At 43.1% G+C, this 22975-nt stretch overlaps 1 protein-coding gene across 2 annotated transcripts in view; it reads left to right on the plus strand.

Moving 5' to 3' along the window:
- The window catches only part of LOC147032996 (phospholipid-transporting ATPase IF-like), a 140944-nt gene that overhangs the window by 10180 nt on the left and 107789 nt on the right, over positions 1-22975 (plus strand). For both annotated transcript variants that reach the window (XM_085871099.1, XM_085871098.1), the window contains exons 2-11: positions 783-899; positions 6285-6374; positions 6550-6630; positions 7199-7306; positions 12623-12793; positions 12975-13078; positions 15206-15262; positions 17474-17538; positions 20004-20085; positions 22531-22681. In XM_085871099.1, the coding sequence (XP_085727225.1) occupies positions 783-899; positions 6285-6374; positions 6550-6630; positions 7199-7306; positions 12623-12793; positions 12975-13078; positions 15206-15262; positions 17474-17538; positions 20004-20085; positions 22531-22681 (1026 nt within the window). The remainder of the gene's footprint in view (positions 1-782; positions 900-6284; positions 6375-6549; positions 6631-7198; positions 7307-12622; positions 12794-12974; positions 13079-15205; positions 15263-17473; positions 17539-20003; positions 20086-22530; positions 22682-22975) is intronic.

Consider the following 22975-nt stretch of genomic DNA (forward strand, 5'->3'; position numbering starts at 1 on the left):
AGGTCAATTGTGTTGCACTCTTGGTTTCGCTCAGTGCGACTTGTACCGCGAAACATACGGCGGCGGTGGTCGGATTTGTCTAAAAAGAGCGCAAAATATCCTGTTTGCGAAATAAAATTTGGCATCAACATCACTCATGCTTGTTTTTCCGTCATTTCAAAATTGAATGTTGAGCTTTTCAATCCACGGGCGCCATAAACGGCAGACGGACAGACGGACAGACAAATGCACGGACAGAAGGTGGACGGAGGTTATGTTTTCACCCTTATCTGTTTGTCTGTGTCTGTGTGTCTGTCTGTCTGTCTGTGAACAGGATATCTCAAAAGGTTGTAGACAGATTTTGATGAAATTTGGTGGACAGGTTGGCCATTTGACAAGGACGAATTGATTTCATTTTGGTTCAGGTCCGGATTCAGATCCAGCCCATCAGTGGGATACAAAACGCACACTGTTGAGCTTGGCGGAGGTGTGCTCTCTACCGAGTGCCGTTCCAGTTGAACATGCGTTTGAATGTCCACTCCTGATGACTGGTTCGGACTTGCCCTTGCCGACCCGAATGCTTGAGTATTAACTAATTGTTTGCTGCATTTCTTCTTAAAGTATGATGTACAACATTTGTTTAAATTTGTCAGAGATTATCAATCTTGTTGACTTGATGACTTGCACTCATTCTTTCGTGGCACAGTTTAGCTGCGAAGGGAAGGGAAAGAAATAATTTTTTGTTCGAGCTGATGAAAATCCTTGATTTGTGTTCTCTTCTCCACTTTCTCCATATTTCCCAGGGTTTCCAGCAGTTGACCCCTTCAGGAGAGGTGCGCACGATACACGCTGGTGATGGCTTCCCGAAGGACCCTATCATTCTGAAGAATTATCCAGATAACACCATTACATCTTCCAAGGTACTTCGATCTGATTCATAAAACCGTAGCGTTCAGCCAACATGTGCACGAGGATATGTAATCACAGGTTTCACAAATATGTTAAGTCCGCCAAAACTTTTTACTTACGAAATCTAAAGATTTCGTAAGTATATTGATGCCTTCCGTTTCTGTTTGTTTGTTTGTTTGTTTGTTTGTTTGTAGGCACGATAACTCGAGAACGGAAGAAGCTACCAATGTCAAATTACACCACGTGATTCAGGAGGGTGATGGCTAGTGCTGATTAGATTTTGGTCAAAATCGGTCAAAGGTCAAGGTCACGGTGAGGTCAAATATTCGATTTTTGATGGTTTGGTGCAGATAACTCGAGAACGAAAGAAGCTACCAATGTCAAATTACACCACGTGATTCAGGAGGCTGATGGCAAGTGCTGATTAGATTTTGGTCAAAATCGGTCAAAGGTCAAGGTCACGGTGAGGTCAAATATTCGATTTTTGATGGTTTGGTGCAGAAAACTCGAACGGAAGAAGCTACCAATGTCAAATTACACCACGTGATTCAGGAGGCTGATGGCAAGTGCTGATTAGATTTTGGTCAAAATCGGTCAAAGGTCAAGGTCACAGTGAGGTCAAATATTCGATTTTTGATGGTTTGGTGCAGATAACTCGAGAACAGAAGAAGCTACCAATGTCAAATTACACCACGTGATTCAGGAGGCTGATGGCTAGCGCTGATTAGATTTTGGTCAAAATCGGTCAAAGGTCAAGGTCACGGTGAGGTCAAACATCCAAAAAATGATAACTCGAGAACGGAAGAAGCTTCCAATGTCAAATTACACCATGTGATTCAGGAGGGTGGTGGCTAGCGCTGATTCGATTTTGGTCAAAATCGGTCATAGCTCAAGGTCACAGTGAGGTCAAACATCCAAAACATTCGATTTTTGATGGTTTGGTACAGAATCATCATAGAAACTTCTGGTTTGTGTTGCTACCTTCTCAAGAGACAGCTTTTATTAGACAAGGTCAGAGGTCAAGTTGACGATTTTGTAAGTACCAGTCCATGACTGCTTGCTTGTTTGTTTGTTTGTTTGTTTGTTTTTGCACCCTGAAAGGGGGCATTTATTTATTACATATGCCAATTTGGTTGAATCGCTGTATGTTGTGTGCCGTTGCTTTTGGAGGCATGTGGTTTTACTGAACCTCAATATCATATGGAATCGATGAAGTGCTGTCCGGAAACTATGGAATACGGATTGCAACATACAATGGTGAAGTACCGTGGAGCACATCAAATCAGTAGTTATTGAATGCAGAGATTAGTAAATTAATGGTCTCTTGGAGCATTGGATGTTTTTTTATTCATTCCAATCTGCAGCCTTGGCATCGCCGTCTCCACAAGCTGGTACGGGACTTTCGCCCGTACAAACTTCCAATATATACTCGTTGGCGGCAAGCGAAGATGGTGCATCGAGCCCTGCTTTTTAACCAAGCTTGCAGGTTTCAGGAAACATTGAAGTTCGTCCGCTTTTGAAATAGGCTTCAGATAACGAAGCGTATTTTACGTTAAATTGCGGACGCTGAAGCACAACTTTGTAGTTGCGAACCACGTAGACCGACGCTACATGTTCTGGCCAAACGCGTTGCACTCCAGCGAGGCTGGCATGTGTTTGTGTATGCATACGGTACCCACATTTTTTTGTGTGATCTGGTATTGTAATCTCTCGAAACGCAAGGCAAATATATTCACGCGTTATTAAATTCGTGCTTCTCCGTCGTAATGCGAAATACGCGAAAATTGATGCAGCATGAAAATGTCCTCTTTTACAGTAATGTACAAATCCCAGTCAACATATCGGATGACATTTAGTCTTGGTGACCATTTCTTGCACAACAGCAGAGGGCTGTGCATCGCAGACAAAGCTCTGTGGCATTTGAAAAGTACTGTACTGTGTAAACATTTTTTGCAGCCACAGTGAATTGGCTCATGACGTGTTTTGGGGTACTTCTGGCAGAGTGGTCCACATTGGAGTCCAGCTTTCACCAGACGGTCTTCATCCCCAGTCACCTGGTCTTGGTTCTTGCAGAGTCACAACCCCAGATATATCTGGCTTGGTGGGTTGCTTTCTTCATCTGTTCCAAAAGAGCTGCTTGAATTGGCGGATATGTTCAATTGGCTTGGTGCCTTGAGCAAAGAGTGATTGGCGTGCTTCATTCACTTTTTGAAGCGGGCAGGTTCGACTGCGCAGCAACACAACAAAAACGTTCCACAACAAAACGGTGTTCGTCACAGCTCGAATGTGGCACTGCTGACGGTACACAATGCTGGTGTAACATCTGGATATGCCTTCCACGTCTCAAATGCACTTTGCTTCCCGCCACCTGCAAAGGCAGACACGGTATCACACCCGGATGAGTTACAGCACGGAAGAAAGGCACATGTATCCATGTGGTGGATGAGTTGGGCCAAGAGCAGGAATAATGATGCGGGTTGGGATGGATCTGAAACATTTCCCTGTGCCAAAGGCCACCCACAATTATTCAACGTCCAGTCTTTGTGCATGGTCAACAGTTTTGATTATGACTTTGTTGTAGCCTTGTCCGACTCCATGTGCTGCATGGAGGGTGACTCTGGTGTCTGCCACTTCATGGTTACATTGTACATACCCAACTTATCAACGGGAGTGGAGATCTAACGACATCATCATTGTGGGTGCTGATCACTTTTACTCCCTCCACTTCAAGAGATCCCAAAATGCGTTGGCAAGAAATGCAAATAATTACTTCTGCCACCGAAGGTGGATGGAGGTTATGTTTTCAACGCTGTCTGTCTGTCTGTCTGTCAGCAGAATATCTCAAAAAAGTTGACCGATTTGGATGAAATTTGGTGGACACGTTTGGTGTGTGACCAGGACGAATTGATTAGATTTTGGTGAACATCCGGGTCCAGATCTGGATATGAGAATTTTTGAAGCGATTCTTCACCGTCGAAAGATGTGGCCAAAAATGATACACGGCACAATATCTCAAAAGGTCCTACACGGATTTTGACACAACTCGGTGGATGAGTTGGGTCGGTGACAAGAACAAGCCGATTAGATTTTGGTGAAGGTCCGGATGCGGATCTGGCCTCCCAGTGGGATACAAAACGTAAACTGTTCAGCGGGGTATGGGCTCCATCGAGTGCCATTCGAGTTACCTTCGCCACCGAAGGTGAAGGAGGTTATGTTTTCACCCCTCTCTGTCTGTCTGTTTGTTTGTTGCCTGTTTGTCTATCTGTGTGCAGGATATTTCAAAAAGCTGTGGACGGATTCGGACGAAACTTGGTGGGCAGGTTGGGTGTGTCGCAAGGACAAATTGATTCGATTTTTTTTTTGTGAAGATCCGAATCCGGATTTGGATACGAGAATTATTTTATTTTTAAAGTGATTCTTCACCAATGGGAGATTAGGGCCAAAAACAATATCTCGCAAGATATTTCAAAAAATGTATTGGGCCCGATATGTTCTCGTGGATCAGGCATTACGTGGCGGAGTTGTGTGCTCTCCCGAGTGTCCTTCCAGTTCTGTCTTGTTTTGCCACTTTCCTGGGATTACCAGCATTGGGGAAAACCCGTCTCCGAACACCTTAACCTCTGTTTTCTCGAGTGCTCCGCTTTAAGCTGTTTACAATGCACATATCCCATACAAAGTCCAATCGCTTGATATTCTGGGTTTGTTTCACAACATAGGGAAGTAAGGCGGTTGTTGCATTACCCTGAAATGTGTTGCACTTTCCTCGTAACAGCTTCATGAATGCAGCACAATCAAGAGTTTTCATTTCCACATCTGGATGGTCTAATGTTGCATCCATTTCCAGCAACCTGACTGGTTCTGATTTCTTATAAACTCATGCTTTGCCCGTGTAAGACTGTCCCGGCATGGGTGGACAGATTTGGTTCTCATGTCTAAATCGTTCTTCCAGGTTTCCATCTCTGGTTTGACATCCAATGTGTATAGTCTTGCAAACAGAATGCAGGCACTCTGTAATGAGGATACTCGTGTTTTAGTTTTACTGTGAGTAATCCGTGACGTCGCAAGTAACGAAAGCTTGTTCCTGTGGATTGTATCTGTGACTGGTATTCAAGTCTCTCATCCACAAATGTATCGTGTTGTAACTGGCCTATCTGCTGTGCATGTTGCACAGATTCCCCCATGTCATCTGGCATGATATTCCGATTGTCTAATACCAACAGATCTGTGCTGTCTTCAGTGGAAGGATTGCCCATTTTGTCCATAATTGATACTCGAGCTTGAAAATCTTTGGGAAATGTCTGCTGCACACTTGGAATCTGCTCATGGTATTATCTGTCAGTGGAGTCAGAAATGTAGCCTCAAACTTGTACAGCTCGCACAACTTCAGGTCCTGCTGCCATCCAACACCTGAAATCAGTTGGATCTTCAGTGAGGCAGACGACTCTCCAATAATACCTTTGATGACCTCCTTTTCTTGATCACGGTTCTGATGGAATGCTGTGAAGGAGAACACACGTTTGGACTTACCGGAATTCAGCAAAGATTGCAGTATGCTTCGATCTTGTAGAGTTATGTCTCTGATATTGACAGGAAGGCATCAAAAGCAAACATCCATGGAACTAATTTGTCAAGTGTTTGTACAAATCGCTGAAAGCCTCCCTCTCGTAGTGATCTGACAAATTCCATGACTGCGATTTAAAGCTCAAGGGAAGTGGACCAGAATTTGAAATGCGCGTACATCGCAGATTGCTCACCTGTCCAAGCAGTGAAGTCCATTACATCGCTGTTGAGATCTGAATATGACTGATCGATGCCGTGAAATGAACCCAGACGATCTCCACGAGATTCCTTGCCCCTGTAAATGTCGGTTTAACCACCAAAACCAACTTTCTCTTTGACTTTCAACCTGGGATATGAAGCATGCAAATTTTCATCTGGAAGCCATTTTGGAAATTGATAAAATCACCATTGGGGAACAATTTGCGATTGGACTCGATCCCCCTATGAAAGCCCGTGTCCAAATTGGCCAAATTTGATGCTTTTATCACAGTGTGAACAATCCACTTAGTTTTGGTCACTTATCTGCTGGACAAAGAGGCCTATTGTGGTTGCCCAAGCCTCACAGCGAAATTATTAAACATGGGATGCTGTAGCGCTCTGGAGGACAAAATAAATCGCTGGTAAGTACAAGTTAATCGTAAAAGTTAAAAAATGTAAGTATAAGTTAATAATGTAAACATTGCCATCATGGCTCATCCAGTGATGTTTTTTATTTTTATTTTTTTTTTATAGTTTTTGCCACTTCTGTTTTGGTGTTCCCCTTTGTACCTCCTTTTGTTTGTGTTGGTGTTTTTATCCATTTTATGTTGCACCGTTTTACCTGTCTGACGTTGCAGTACACGGTATTCAACTTCATCCCGAAGAATCTCTTCGAGCAGTTCCGTAGGATCGCAAACTTTTATTTCCTCATCGTCTTCCTCATCCAGGTGAGAAAACCTTCAGTCCATTTGTACTTGATCATTAATGGATGGCTGTCCCATGATGCGACTAAAGTTTTCCATGCAGGGTATAAATAAATAATACATTCAATGCCTTTTCAAATTTTTAGGTGAATCACCATGTAATGCGCTAACTGGAGTGTTCCTTTTGTCCTTCCGAAAGTTGTTGGTTGACACTCCCACCAGCCCAGTCACCAGTGGCCTCCCTCTACTCTTTGTCATCTCTGTTACAGCTATCAAACAGGTTCGTCTCTTTTAAGGTCGGAAACTTGGTCTTTCCTTGTCTTTGCTTGTGTATCTATTCATTACCTCTGCCACCGAAGGTGAAGGAGGTTATGTTTTCGGCCCTTTCTGTCTGTCTGTCTCTGTTTGTGTGCAGGATATCTCAAAAAGTTGTGGACGGATTTGGATGAAATTGTGGACATGTTGTGTGTGTGTGTGTGTGTGTGTGTGTATGTGTGTGTGTGTGTGTGGTGTGTGACAAGGACGAAATGATTCGATTTTGGTGAAGATCTGAATCTGGATATGAGAGTTGTTTAATTTTATAAGTGGTTCTTCACCATTGAGAGATTGGGCCAAAAACGATACGTAGCATGATATTTCAAAAATGTATTGATTGGGCCTGATATGTTCTCATGGATCAGGCATTGCATGGCGGAGGTATGCGCTCCACCGAGTGCCCTTCTAGTTTATTGGTCGATTTATCTATAATCTCAAGCCTGGGACTATTTTAGTGCATCGAGGATTATTTCTGTCTCCTCTGTGGCAATGAACCTGCTTCATGCATTGTCAATTGTTTTTTTTGCATGCAGGGTTATGAGGACTGGTTGAGGCACTTGGCTGACCGCAAAGTGAACAATGCACTCGTTCTCACGGTCAAGAATGGACATCTTGTGCAAACGCGCTCCTGCAACATTAAGGTACGCGTCGGCGACAATAAACAGACTAGCTTGATGTTTCAAAGTGTTTCTTTTATGAAGTCGAGGGATGCAACAACTGTTGAAGGCTTCAAGTTGAATGTAATTTACAGTTGGATAAACAGCTGATGCACATTAGATTAGCTCCGAGGAGTGTGTGGACATAGTGGGCATGAGATGAGCCTGGAGCCAGCAAGACCAAGCAAAACATGAAAGTATTTCTCGATCTTGTAAAGTAGAAAGTAACAAAGTGCAAGGTGATGAAAATGCAGAGAAGAATAAAACAACCTTGATTTAAGTTTTAAAACATTGGTTGTTGAGTGAGTGAGTGAGCTGATGATGGCGTTTGATTTGGAGGAGTTGGTGAGTGGTCGCATGGAAGGAAGGACGTGGGAAGTCAAAGATTGTTTGTGTTGTGAATGCGATGTTAAAACGGCTACGATATTCTGTCTTTGGAAAAACCATCATTCCACATGGTGCAGTGGCCCCCATTGCCTTGTGTATGTTCATTTTATCAAGGCTGAGTGGGCATTTTAATCAGGAACAAGATTATTTGCTGAAACCAAAGTGCATGGTGAAAGAGTGCACATTTGAAGCAGATGCTTAAATTAAGTAGAATCAATAAACATTAATGGTTGAAAACATTATCATGATTGGTGACAGCATGTTGTCACACAAAACAAAAGGCAAAGCTTGGTATCATGTGTGGAGTGATGTAATACTGTGCATCAGCTGAAAAGCCTCTGTCTCTGTCTCTGTCTCTGTCTCTGTCTCTCTCTGTCTCTGTCTCTCTCTGTCTCTGTCTCTGTCTCTCTCTGTCTCTCTCTGTCTCTGTCTCTCTCTGTCTGTCTGTCTGTCTGTCTCTCTGTCTCTCTCTCTCTGTCTGTCTGTCTCTCTCTCTGTCTGTCTGTCTCTCTCTCTGTCTGTCTGTCTCTCTCTCTGTCTGTCTGTCTCTGTCTCTCTCTCTGTCTGTCTCTGTCTCTCTCTCTGTCTGTCTCTGTCTCTCTCTCTGTCTGTCTCTGTCTCTCTCTCTCTGTCTGTCTGTCTGTCTCTCTCTCTCTGTCTCTGTCTGTCTGTCTGTCTCTGTCTGTCTCTCTCTGTCTGTCTGCCTGTCTCTGTCTGTTGTATAGATGTACTTGGTTGTATAAACGATCAACGTAAACGCAAGATTTTAGAAACACCAGCATGCAGCGAGCCCTCGTCAATACACGACTTTGAAAATGACATCCGTCCCAGAATTCTCGGTGCACACGTGCAAAAACCACAGGAAACTGGGGTCCTCAGGGTGGTGGGACATGTATTGTATGTGCGAGATGAGGATTGTAACATGAAATAGCTCAACTAAGTTTCTGTGAGTGAAAAACAAAGCTTTGAAGCCGGAAATAGTTGGAAATGTACCTGAGAGAAAAGGTTGTGCCTTCTGCACAACAAAAGAGTTGGAGAAACTTCCTCAGCTCACCGTGTGTATGCTCCACAAACCCCCGATGGATCATGACCAGTGAATAAACTGTGTATCTGGATTTGGTGCTTCTGAACACTGATGGGGAGGATATACCTGGGCTTATGAATGACCAGGATAAGCTTAAAATGATATTTATTATTAATCGTGTTGGGGGAGGGGAGTGGGAGCTGTGTTGGTTGTGAGGGCTGTTATAAATCCATATATTTTGTTTGATGCCAGGTCGACAATCTGATAAATGACTTTTTTTTTTTTTCATTTTTGCATCTGTTGGTAAAAGTTGGAAGTGTGGGTGCATACATACATGCGCATGTTTGGGAATGGAACAACTGTGGTTAACCATTTTGAAATTTGCACTCTATCGTCAAAATGATGTTTCAAAGACTATTAGTCCAGTCATTTTAACTTTTAATTGGAACAAATTACAACAGAATTTTTTCCACCACAATGCATTTCTTTGAGGTCCCCAAAACAACATACTAAAAGTCCCAAAAAATCCTGATAGAGGAAAGACGGCTAATTTGCATAAATCCAAAATGGCCGCCAAAATTCAATAATTTGGTATAATGTGACTTGTAGAAGGGCAATTTGAATGTTTTAAAGTTCTAGAGTGGGGTTTTTGCCCTTGGGCTTTCATTTGGAAAAGGTTACAATTTGATTTGATGACAGGTTCATTTGCATATTAATTAGCATATTTTCAAAATGGCCGCCGAATGCATATGCTGATCCTATTATAGGCTGGTTTTAATTATAAATAATCTTTAAATTAATTTTTAGTTAAAGAAAATCTCTTTACTTCAGCAAATTATGGCACCAAAAGAGTTGCATGGCATGATGATATAAAGAGACCACTAGAAATAAGATATAATCATCTGATTTAAAGGGGAGCTTCAGTATATTGTGGGTAAGAGGGTGCTATAGCAATGATAATTATTTTCATTTAAATATGGGAAACTCTATGAAAACTAACAACAATCATTTCAAAGAAATTTCAACCAAAGAAGTGCGACACTGTTTTTACTTGAATTTAAAATTTTACAATTTTGTATATGTTATGAATGGATTCGGTGGTTACTGGATGATTAAATATCGAAGTATGGTGTGGAATGTACAACAGCAATCATACAAAGGCATTGTAGAATCATCAGTCACCCTGTTATCATACAATATTTAACATGGACAGTGGGCACATCGATTAATAAAGCATCGATGTACATTGAAAGAACTCTTTATCAACTAAAATGTCACTTCTAATTAAGTATAAAAAAGTCAGTCACTGTTTTCTTTCTGAGTCATTCTTACATCAATTAAATGTATGCCCTGTACCTTGTTGAAAGACATGAAACCTGGGCTTGGTGTCCACATTTTATGAATTATTGCAATAAAAGGATTACAAAAATTATAATCTATTAATACCACATTTTATTTTTATTAATTCAAGCCACTTCTGATGCTCCCCTTGAAGTCCTGCCCCTGTAACTATACTTTGGTTTTTAGATTGCCCTTACTGTAGGATGTCTGTTCTTTACACCTCTTGTGCAGGTAATATCTATCAATTGTTACTTAAGTCTGGTGCTTCAGAATTCCTGCAGCTTATTCCTCTGCATTCTGTGCACACATCACTACAGAGGAGGCCGTGGTGACGACATGTGCACCTGTTTGTGCTGCATTGAGTCTTGCAGCCACAGCATATGACATTCAGTAGTTCAGCTGGTGCTGGAGATTTGTCAGTCTGCTTAGGTAGATATTTACCATCTACGACATGCCAGCCCCATTCTCCTGGCTTCATAGTTCTGTTTGTTCCTTTCCACTGCATTATCTGGAAATAAACACGAAGGCTGTGATAAACGGCAGCTGCAGATGTTGGTGGCAAAGTTTGGGGCTCCACATGAGATTTTCCCTTGGAGATTTTCTCACAAAACTTTCTGTAGCGTAGAGCGTCGAGTCGTTCATCTCCACCACCATACAGGGATACAAGTGCCTTTTCTCCAGCTACCACCAGCTCATCTTTTGCTGCTTCTACAGAGTTGAAGACCTCAGCTTGTTCACGGAATTTCGCTTTCTTTATCTCCTTTACAGCTAAGCCTTTCCCCAATCCAAATGGACGTGATGTCACATCGCAGCCGAGGAAGGCGTGAATGAAGAGGATATGATCACATATGTGAGGGCCTAGTGACCCCTTTGTTTGCTTGATGCACCATGATCTGGTTTGTTGTGGAGCTGATTTCTTTGACTCAGATCTCAAGAAAAGCTCGTGTGCATTCATTTCAGCATGATGAAGCAGAAGAACTAGCAAGTCTGTGTCATCTCCTATTACAACAGTATCCTTGCTTCTGGCAGATGCAACAGCTGTCTGGACGATAAGGACATCAGCATCGTCCTTCGCATGGTCAACGCTGCATCCTGCTCTTTCCAGTTTGTCACTTACAAAGCATATGAAGCGCTGCTTGTTGGCTTTGTTGTTCAGAAACTCCTCTTTCTTAGATTGGAGAACCATGCCACCTGTGAAGTGCACTTCAACTCCTGCACAATTTGCTGTTCTCCTAAGGTAGGTGGCATCTTTAATCGTTGGATCATCGCTATATCCATCAAACACAATGGCAGCAGGACCATATTTCTGTGTCACATATCTAACATATAGCTGGCGCACACTCTCAAAAGTAGATCCTCGAGGCCATGGCACTCTATGAAGCAATGCTCCGCCATCAAGAACGTACTGGACATCTCCGCTGGGTTTGCGTTGCTCTTCTGGCACAGCTTTCCAAAGGGTATCCGCAAGGACTGCCTTCTTTGGCTGCAGAGGGAGACAAGATGATTCAAACAATGCAGGGGGTAACTACAGAGTTCATACTGGAACAGAGATGGCACATCTTGGTAGCGGTCTCGAACAGTAATCAGTCGCTGAAATAACAGCTGGGGATCTACAGTAACAGATTTACCCAAGACCTTTACAGTTGATCGTGATGCTAACGTGACTGCTTGGTCAGCTTTGCGGAATTTGAAAGCTTCTACAGATTTGCCCAACATTGAGGAGAGAACCTTTTCTCCAATTTCTCTTGATCTTTCAACGTTGACTCCTTCCTGGGCTGTCATGCCATTAGCTATGTTAAACAGTGACTCATTCTCAACAAAAAGGGACCTTTCTGTCAGGTAGTTGATAAGCTGAAAAAATACAATAAAAATATATTGAAATATTGAATTTGGTAGCCATCTTGGATTTATGCAAATTAGACGTCTTTCCCCTATAGGGATTTTTTGGGACTTTTAGTATGGTGTTCTAGGGACCTCAAAGAAATGCATTGTGGTGGAAAAAATTCTGTTGTAATTTGTTCCAAGTTTGGCCAAATATGAGGCTAAAATGACTGGCCTATATTTGAATCACAGATTTTTGCACGAGCAACGGCACGTTAAAAGTGCCCTGAGAGCATAGCTGAAGCATTGTGTGCGCACACACACACACACACACACACACACACACACACACACACACACACACACACACACACACACACACACACACACACACACACACACACACACACACACACACTAATTTATCATTCATACGTCATTTCAGAAGTTTTGTATTTATGCTTGGATTGTGTGACGATGCTACTGTTATGCTTCAGTGCTGGTTCTTGACACAGAAAACCCGTTTAACAGCGCAGAGATTTGATTTTGTGGATGTGTAAGAATAATGTTTCGACATGAGAATGTGAAAGAGTTTAAGTGCATGTTCCACCAGTGGCTTTCCAGCCCTTCGACACACTTATTCAAACATACAGATACTTCAACCAGACTGGCCGATTCCAGTTTCTACAGCATTAGTGGTAACAATACTGTTCCATGTCAATTCACAGGTTGGAGATATTGTTTACGTGCGATCGAATGAGATTTTCCCCTGTGACCTGATACTGTTGTCATCCTCCGGAGGAGTTGACCAACCACATGATGAACAGTCAGACCCAAGCTCAGGGTTTGACTGGTGCTACATCACAACTGCTAGTCTCGACGGAGAATCGGACTACAAGGTGATGAACCCGACTGCATCATCAGCTGTTTGGTCTTATCTGGCACAGATTTCACGTTATTATGTTGAGCTCTTGGTGAATATCCTTCGTCCTATCGGCTTTTTTCGACAATTTCATCGCGAGACTACGTTGTGAATTAGTTTGTCAAGCAATGCAACTGTGAATGCTGTTTTGTGTGCAGACACGGTTTGTTCCAGCACGCGCTCCTCGGATCGCCAATGCGGTGGATCTCTCTGGATTCTCCGCAAACATTGAATGCCAGCCCCCTGATGCAGATCTCTACAAGTTGGTGTTTTCATTCATTTATTTTTTTGAGGCAGCACTTTGTAGTTTGGTGGATCTCTTGTGAGGGATAATCAAAGAGGGTAATCTCCAATTCTTGCAGATGCCAGTCGGAACTCATTTTATTGGGCAGTATTATTGATTTGTTGCTTATTGTTTGTTAATGTATCACGATTCCTTTTGGAGAGCTCTCACTATGTCGGTCATTTTAGTCTGCTTGCGAGCATGATGGGTAAAGATGTAGGAATGCTGAAGTTTTACTCGAACCTTCACTGATTTCTTCCCCTTGTGCGCTCTGCGAAAAGCACGTCCATTAGTCATGTAACCCAGAACAAAGTTGGGCTGCCAACACCTTTACTGCTATACCTGCAACAATTTCCCCCTTTAAAATGCAGTAAGGTTCTCCATTCTTTGTCTAATAAGTCATCCTTACCTCCCCAACTAATTTTTCATCGTTCTTCTGCATATCAAAGGCTGCTCACTTCTTCATCTCTAATTTCCTAACATTTATTGTTGTCACACGCCAGAGAACTTCACTCGAGATAAAATCCATCTTTCGATGCTTCTTAAAAGATTGTTCCGGATTACTTGTCGGGAGAACTATATTTTTCTTGAAAGCTCCTCTTTCAATAGAGACAACGATGTGCAATGACCTCCACGACGATGTCTGTGCTTTCATGTTGTCCGTCCTTCTGTGCGTCCGTGATGGGTTTTCGTTACTGCGATGACTTGAGAACAGCTGAAGGGATCTCGGTCAAACTTGGTACTGGTATGCATAATGATGGAAGGATGAACTGCTAAGATTATGGGGTGAAGAGGTCAATGGTCAGAGGTCCCATGGGGTAAAAATTCTGTGACCGCGCTAACTTGTGAACCAGCGATGGGAGTTTGACCAAACATGTTCTAAGAGTATTGCAGGTTTCGCTCACTATCCTTGAGCATCTGCAATCATCTGAGATGCTTGTACCGAGGTGCTCAAAAGAAGACCTGCATCAAAGAAAACCTTTTTTTTGCTGAATCCTAAGAATAGGGCCAGAAATATAAATTCACATCACCCTTTGTCTTGTTGCAATTAATTATCCTTTCAAATTATTCAGCCTTACAAGCTAACTTGTCTACTAACAGCTACACGATCAACTGTTCAAAAGTTCATCATCAACAAAAGTGATGGACATTGTGCTCTCAATTCCAATCAGAAGACCTGCATCTCAACTATCCCAAGATTATTGAACGATTGCTTCTGCATAGATGTGGAAGAGAGCAGAGAATGTGCAACCTTGATAAATTACTTACCGATTGGATAGTTCTCAAACTTTCCGGTTGCCATGCTCAAAACAGCTGATTGTGTGAAGTTAGTGGAGAGCATCCTCCAATCTTGCCCAATTGAATTAAGGATATTGATAACGTTGATTCCTTGCGCCTAATCAAGACGACTACGACTAGGACTACTACCATACTTTTTTTAAAAGGCCAATTATTCCCTTGTTCTTGGGGAAACCCCTTGTTTTTTTTTAAATCCAAGTATTTCACAAACGGGTTTGCCAGGCTTGACATTTGACTGATAGTAGCAGGAATTTGGAACTTGGACATGATGCGAGTGTTGATTAGCTTTTTCTTCATGAAAGACACCGTGCGACCGTCAAAGTCCACCTGCTAATGTGAGGAAATGGGGGACCCCTAGCTTACCGGCCATTCTAGGGATGCAACACTTTGTGACGCGATGTCCTGCCTGCGAAGCACCAATTTGACGGTTTTTCGTTTCATTGAGATTCAAACCCAGACAAGAAGGTTTCAAGGGAGGTGTGCTCCCTCTTGCACCACCCTGCCAATGTTTGCACCTGATAAAATACATTTTGCAATTAAATCCTCATTCAAAATAACCTGCATGATATTGCAGTAAAAATATAAAAAACAAACATTATTAAGTGAAGACCATGTTTCAAATCATTTGGTGTGTGGTTGCTCAGAATGCGACAACTGAGATGTACATGTGCATAAACTGGTTCAAGATGATGGTTCATTGAACTTCACCATTGACAAGTGATTAAAGGAGAACTCAGAAGAGTTTTTATTATTAATATTATTTTAAAAAAAACTTTTTATAATGGTAGTTTCACTTGTCTTTTTCAGGTTTGAAGGGACGATAACGTTTGATCACGCACTTGTGGATGAGCAGCCTGTCATAAGGTGGGTGACAAGATTGTTGCTGTGTTACAGTAGTGCTCACCATGAGAATCGGTGTACCTCTCTTTTGCATGTCATGCCAGACGTATCACAGCTGTTGATCGCCCAATTTGCCCAATTTGTTTTTCCTTGATTAAATATCATAAACTTCACCTTTTTGTTGATTTCTGCAAAATCCATGTGAGTATCCTTGGCTATCGGGCACAATCCTGGACGGGTCGCCACTCCGACACAGGACACCAGCAAGCTGGCACTCATTTTGCCGACCTCGGAAGGATGACAGGCAGAGTCAACCCCACGTGGTATGAATTCAACAACCGAGCAGGATTTGAACTCAGGATCCGAGGATCCCAAGCACACCACCCCAACCATAAAGCCAACACCAGGCATATGTGATTCTGCAGATGTTTAAATGCATTTAACATGACTATCCTGAAGAGAGGCATTATCCTTGTGTTGAGGAAAAAGGTTATTCACTGAATTTAATAAAAAAAGATGTACAATATTTGGGCTCATGGGACACCAAGGGGACCGAGGGGATAAAAAGCCTCGACACCGACACTGGGACACAACTGGACATAAGCAAGTGAAGGAATGTAGAGCATGAAATACACTAACCTGAAAGTAAGAGAGTGGGTTAGGTTGGGTTATAGGAGTAAAAAAAGATCATGGGCAAGTAGGTGCAGCATGTTTGAGTGGGGGAAGGGTGGTGACATGAGATGATAGTCCACCTGCTTGAATCCCTTGAAGGAAAAGTGTGGTTGAACCACCCTGGAAGGCAGTTGCGGAGATTTTCAGCAACAAAAGAGTTGAGTTGGGCAGTAAGCCTGGATTTTCCGAATGTAATCGGGAATTGGTTCCTGGAAGAATGTGTGCATCCAAGAGGAACTTGGTAGGGTTGGAAGGTTGAGAGAGCAGACCAGAGGCGAGGCAGTTTGAAAAAAAAAAAAAATTAAAAGAGGCCACCATCCCATAGACATTTTGAGTGCAACAGGTCGTGTGCTTCAGCCTCATCGTGGGAGATGCCAATAATGCTGAGAACTTTCGATTCCACATCGTCAGGATGCTCATGTGCCAGCCCATAGTGGACAGCGGTATTCGACTGAGCTACAGACAGTGGCTTTGTATGCTGAGGAACCGTTCTGATTTTTCATGGAATTATTTGGAATGATGGACGATGTCCAGTTGGTCGCTAACTTTGGAGGGCAGCTTTGCTATATCGTCAACCTAGATGTTGTAGTTGATGTTTGAGGTATAGAAGTTCACGAGACTGAACTTTCCAGGGGCTATCCATGGAAATAGATAGATTGGTTCGTGTCACAGTCCTTCTGAAGATATCCCAGTAGAATGAGAGGTTTTCCTGGGTTAAGTGATATACGGTATTCTAAATGTTAGACAAGCATTCCATCTTTTCCAGCTGGGCTGATAGGGATGTGGCTACTACCAGTATAGAAATAAAACATGAAATTGTTCAGTAAAATGTGTAATGACCTGCAAAGTGTTTTTGAAGCATTTCCAAGTGAATCAGAGACAAGAAGCACAAGTATACCCAAGAGGCAACCGCGAGGAACTCTGCCCTCTCCTGTAAGAGGAGATGAACATATAATGTTGAGAGTTGTATGCTGTTCAAACATAAAGGGGAAGTCCATGAGTCAGGAATGAAGGTGGCGTTGGACAAAATGTGACAGAACGGTGTACCAGGCAATGCAATTAGCCCAGGCTATGTCCAGAGACACAGAATTGATCTTTTACTCAAAGTTCATGACCTTTTTGTTGAGAGCAAAGCAGCAGCTGGCCGATCCAGTTTAGTATTCAAAATAGAATACAAACTGATGATCTGGTTAAAGGGATACATCTTATGCCCACAGAAGCAGCTCTACCATCGCAATATACATCATCGAGAAAAGGACCCGAGTAAGCTAACAAACAGTTTTGAACTCGTTCGTTTTCTTCAGGGCGGCACAATTAATATTTTTTGAAGCAAAAGTTTATATGAAAGAAAAGCAGGACAATTGGCTTAACTTTTTCCAAAATGATGGTGTGGTCCACTATGCCATGCCATGCCTCTAGTCTAAATCATAGGGTACTTGTAATGAGAATAATAATGCCTCTTTTTATTTTGTCAAGCTGTTGTAACATTCGGAAGTATAGTGCCATATTATTTTATTGATCATTGTCAGGATTTAATTGGCTGGGCTTTCTCTATGTATTTAGGTCCCTTGGTCCAGAGAACCTGCTGGTACGTGGAGCCAGATTAAAGGACACCCCATTCATTTTTGGTAGGTCATAGGCACAAGGGTCATCCTTCATGCTGCTGAAACTTTTCATTGTACAGATGCTCTATTAAAATGCTGTTACGTTGGAGGGGGTACATGTTGGGTAGTATGTTTAGTTATCATGGTCTGTGTGTTTACGTTGATGACATCATTTATTTTTGTAACCAAGGTCCCGTTGGAGTGAAGATGTCCTGTTATTACATATTGTTGCGAATTTGCGCCCGCCGGCGTGCGATCGGCCACGTAACTCGAATCGCGACGCGTCGCTCACCGGACGGACAATTCAGTCGTGACCCTCCGGGAACTACCGCCCGGAGCCAGTCACGGGTGGGGGTTTAACCTCACCACAACTCGGTCCGCATTCTACCCGCGCGAAATAGGATCCGATCTCCGAATGGTCGATTTACCTCAGTACTTGCGCGAGTAGCGTTCCGAGGAGTTGTACCACGCCACAGGCCGACTCCGGACACAAACCGCTTAAGCGGTTCGTTCCGTATTACAGGGATAACCGAGCGGAGTTATCGTCGGCCTTGACGGTTCCGATTAATTACCGGGATGTTGAAACCCACTACGAATCCCTTACGTGATGCAAGATGGAGATTCAATGAAAGGAAAAGACGAAGCGAAACAGGAAAACAGTTCACACAATGCACTTTATTGACACACACACACACACACACAGACAAGCACGTATATACAGCCATACAGTCAAAATGCAACAAGAGCAAAAACACTATGCAGAGCTACAACCGAATAAAAGGGGGCAATTATTTACACACGCTAACACTTGCACAGTTTCTACTTCACGGACTAGCGCCACCCACAGACATTTACACAAAACCCCAAAAGAAAAGGAAGTTGCAACTTCCCTGGGCGCGTCATCCCCTCCTCCCACGACCGTCGGCGTGGTCGCGCCTGGCCCCGACTCCTCTCGTGGTCTGCGAGCTCGTGCCGCGCCTCCCGTCCGTACCTCCGTGGACAGGCCGCCCGCCAAACCGCGAGTAGAGAACGAGCCAAGACCCAGCCTCCACAGCTGCCAGAGCAGACGAGTACAGAGGAAGAGGAAGAGCCAGCGAAGAAGAAGGAACGCGAAGCCAGGACCAGGACATGATTTTTCATGTTGCCAGTTCATGTTTGGGCCGATAACATCCCTTGTTCCCGACACCCCCACGGACTGTTCTCATGCTACAAGATGACCGGTACAGTGCTGGCTATTACCAGGACCCACGATGGTGTGCTGCCATTGGCATGCTACGAGGCTTTGTGTCATTGTTTCGGGCAGCGTCGCTGACGATCTCGCATCCATGCGATGTCACCACGGGGCTGGTGTTAGTCACCTCACTGCTCGGTGCCGAACTTTGAGCAAGGAATATTCAGGGGCATGGGTTTTGGTCGTGGGGGAGGAGATAATCGGCCTCGACATGTGCTGCTCTCTCTCTCTCTCTCTATCTCTATCTCTCTCTCTCTCTCTCTATCTCTATCTCTATCTCTATCTCTCGTTTTTGGCCACTCTTCACGTTCCTTTGCTGTCTTTCACGCTCCTTTGCCACCCTTCATTTACCGTCCTTCAAGCTCTTTTCTGCATGTCAAGCTCTCTTTTCACCCTGTTTGATGCTTCACCTCTCTGCTCGGGTGCCACAACTATGGACTGGTCCATGCTCCTCGCCGGTCTGTGTGGTGGGCTGGAGATCTGCTCGCCGTGGTGCGATATCAATCCCCGATATCATTTTAAAGACCTATGACGGGTCTTTGGTGACACAGAAAATGTTCTTATCGACACGGAGCACGTTAATGTAACATGCTACCTTATACCCTCCAATGTAACAATATTTATTAAATCACTTTACTTAAGTATTTTTACTTCCACCACCGAAGGTGAAGGAGGTTATGTTTTCAACCCTTTCTGTCTTTGTTTGTTTTTCTGTTTCTGTGTGGGATATCTCAAAAAGTTGTTGTCGGATCCGGATGAAATTATGTGGACAGGTTGGGTGTGTGACGAGGACGAACTGATTGGATTTTGGTGAAGATCCGAATCCGGATCCGGATCCGATAATTTTTTTTAAAGTGATTCTTCACCATTGAGAGATCGGGCCAAACTAATATATAGCACAATAATCTCAAAAAGTTGTGGACAGGTTGGATGTGTGACCATGACAAATTGATTAAATTTTGGGGAAGATCTGGACCTGGATCGGAGAATTACTTAATTTTTAAAGTGATTCTTCACCATTGAGAGAAAGGGCCAAAAACGAAATGTACCATTATATTTCAAAAATGTATTGGGCCTGATGTGTTCTCGTGGATCAGGTGTTACGTGGCGGAGGTATGCGCTCTACCGAGTGCCCTTCTAGTTCAACTTGTTTTTTTTAATAACACTTGGAACAGACAGATCTTTCCTACTGTTGATGATGTCAGCATTTGCAAGTGAGCAGCTCTCATCTGATCAGGCTGATTGCATGTACTTCTAGGGATCGCAGTACATACGGGTATGGACACCAAGATGTCACTAAACTATCGATCAAAATCACAGAAACGCTCCGTTGTGGAGAGGTAAGTCGAACTTTGAGAGTATCGTACATACACAGATGAAAGGCATTCACAGTGTAAAGGTCTTGGTTGGTTTGGAAGGACCATTTATTATTTTTATTGTATTGTAATGGTGAAATGTTGGGATGGTTTTGGTTTTGATGAGTTGTACATGTACAAATCACTTTTTAGGTCATCTCTTCGAGCATGACCTAATAATATGGGTGTCAATGTCCTTCGATTGTCCGTCCGTTCACAATGAAGTTGAAGCGGGAGATCTCAAAGTTACAAGGTCATTAGTGATCCTGATAGAGGTCGATGAGACGTACACGATGGTATGACTTTCAAGGTCACCGAAGGTCAAGGTCAAGGTCACGAGGCCTTTGAAGTTGCGAAAATGACGGTTTTCAAATTCTATGTCCTCCGCCATTTCTCAAGCGATCTTGAATTTGATTGAAGCAAATGAATCGGTGGGACAATATCTAAATTTGGTCGGGACGGATTTTCGAATTTCGCTTTCGTTTTCGCGTCACGTGACTTCAAAGTTTGCAAAAACTGCCCTACCTTCAGGAGGTTATATATTCTCTACTGGGCATGGTAAAAGTTAGTGAATGGTGTCATTGCATAGCAGCTGACCTTGTATATTTAAACATTTTCCGCCGAAGGTGCGAAAGTTTCAAAACCCGGGCATTTATTTTCAAAATATAATTTCGTGCGCGCGCGTCAAAATGCCGAGTCATCTTTAACCAAACTGTGCAGGTCCAGCTGCGCAGTACTCTTCGGTCATAACTGAACATTGAGAACTTGTGGTGTTATAGAGATGACCGTCACCCCCACACGGGGGTAATTTTTGTTTCATAATATTTCTAATTTTTCCTTTTTTTTTTTTTCCCTCCTCTTGTTGAATTTTTTTTTTTAATCAAATAATTATTCTTGAAAGCTAAATCGATGCAGTTTGTTATTATTCATTGAGTAAAATTAAAACAGTAAAAGTTTGTAATTGAAGAAAACTAGACTTGCTGGTCGGTGAAGCCGACACTTTGGCGAGTATCCACTCGCCTTGGTCATGGCATACGTTGAAGTGAGGAAGAAGCTTGAGAATCGCCACATGTCCTCCACCGGTGCGAGGGTGAGTTGGTATTTTGACCAATCCGGGCATCACGTGACGGTTGCAGATGGCGTGGAAGAGATGTTTGTAGCCTTGTCTCACGTACGTGATGGATGAAATCGCAAACCGCCATTTTTGTTGAGAGTTGGTGATTCAGATCTTTCCCAAATGGATTTCTTTACACCTCCAGCAAACCGCACCCTGGCCGAGTCGTACAAAAGACATTTAAAATGGAATGTGCTGCATCCTTGCACAACGTAGCATTTAAAAAGATGGAGCACGGAAAAACAACCATATGTTGGCAATCATAGCACGGGTTTAATATGCCGAATGGCCTCATCATGCATCCAAGTTATATATTTATAAACATTTATTATATTATTATTATGATTGTTATTTGTGGCTTAAATGGGTGCATTTGAAGTGTGAAATCCTGTTGTTATCAACAAAGTCTAGAGTGGTATTCTTGCTTCATACGCTGCACAAGGCTGTGGGGTAGCATCATTGGCTGAGGGTGCAACTGTGCTGCTGATGCAATGCCCTCTGTGGGTTAGGGCAGGAATTTGGAATTTGTTCATGGTGCAGGCGACAGCTCGCCAACTCTTCACGAAGGACACCATGGGAACTTTAACGTCCATCAACGAATCCCGGCAGGTGTGATGCTCAGTTTAACATCCATCCATGGGACGGCACACACATTAATGAATCACCTTGCCTGTGAAACACCGGGATGACAGTTTATAGCTGAGCAGAGATTCAAACTCGGGTTCGACAGCTTAGAGGTGTGTGTGTGTGTGTGTGTGTGTGTGTGTGTGTGTGTGTGTGTGTGTGTGTGTGTGTGTGTGTGTGTACCTCTCGGCCATCCTCTCTCGAGTAGTGACAGTGCTGCTGTTTTTCCATCGGACTGTCACTTCAAAGAATAACGCAATAAAGGCAGTAATCACTTTTTTTTTAATGTGTATCATTGAATATGCTATTTTAATGAGAAATTAGTTTCAGTTGTCACATTTGAGAAGCAAATCACAGAAATGAGAACCAGTGTAAATGGCTCAAAGGGCAGTCTGCTGCCTCTGAGATATCCGGCCAGGGACGCATACTCCACAGTCACATCCCATGTTCCTCCTTTTAAAGAAACTTTTGAGCTTGCCATGGCCTTTTCAAACAGCTCACAATAAACAGGAGCCTGCTGCCTTCCTTTGAGCAGGGGCATCAATTTGCTCTCCTTTGGTGTCGGCGGCCTACCCCTCAAATCTTTCATGGGCATTGCTTTGCTTTCCTATGCTGTCTGCAACTCCAATCATGTGGCCATATGCTCGGTTTTGATTCCTGCTGATCGAGTTAACTGAATATTATTTCCTCAGATCAATGAACACTTATTTGCTGGTGTACCTATGCCTGCTGGTGGTTGAAGCTTTGCTTGGCATTATCCTCAAATACAGTGGACGTGTGGACCCATGGCATGGGGAGCCCTGGTACAACCCACACACACCACAGGAGATTGAAAGCGGTTTGGTGAGTGTTGCTCTCTTTGTACTGCCTGCCAAGGTGTTCAATGCAAAAGGCACAGCATGTACTTGATCAATCATTGCGAGGCAATATGAATACAAATCGCATTTTGTCGGCAATGCACCTTCATGGGTCTTATTTTGAACACCTGGATTAATTCAATGGAACGTTGAATGAAGTATGATTCACTGCCGTAGTTAGCGAGGACAATTGATCCTTCGTCGTCGGGGTAAACTGGCTTTTGCTCAAAGTGTTTTCCAAAATTTTTATTGAACGACTAAGGATATTGTCATTTCTCCG

Source organism: Eptatretus burgeri, chromosome 2 (assembly GCF_056783735.1).
Source record: "Eptatretus burgeri isolate ZD-2024b chromosome 2, Ebu_testis_v1, whole genome shotgun sequence".
Lineage (NCBI taxonomy): Eukaryota > Metazoa > Chordata > Myxini > Myxiniformes > Myxinidae > Eptatretus > Eptatretus burgeri.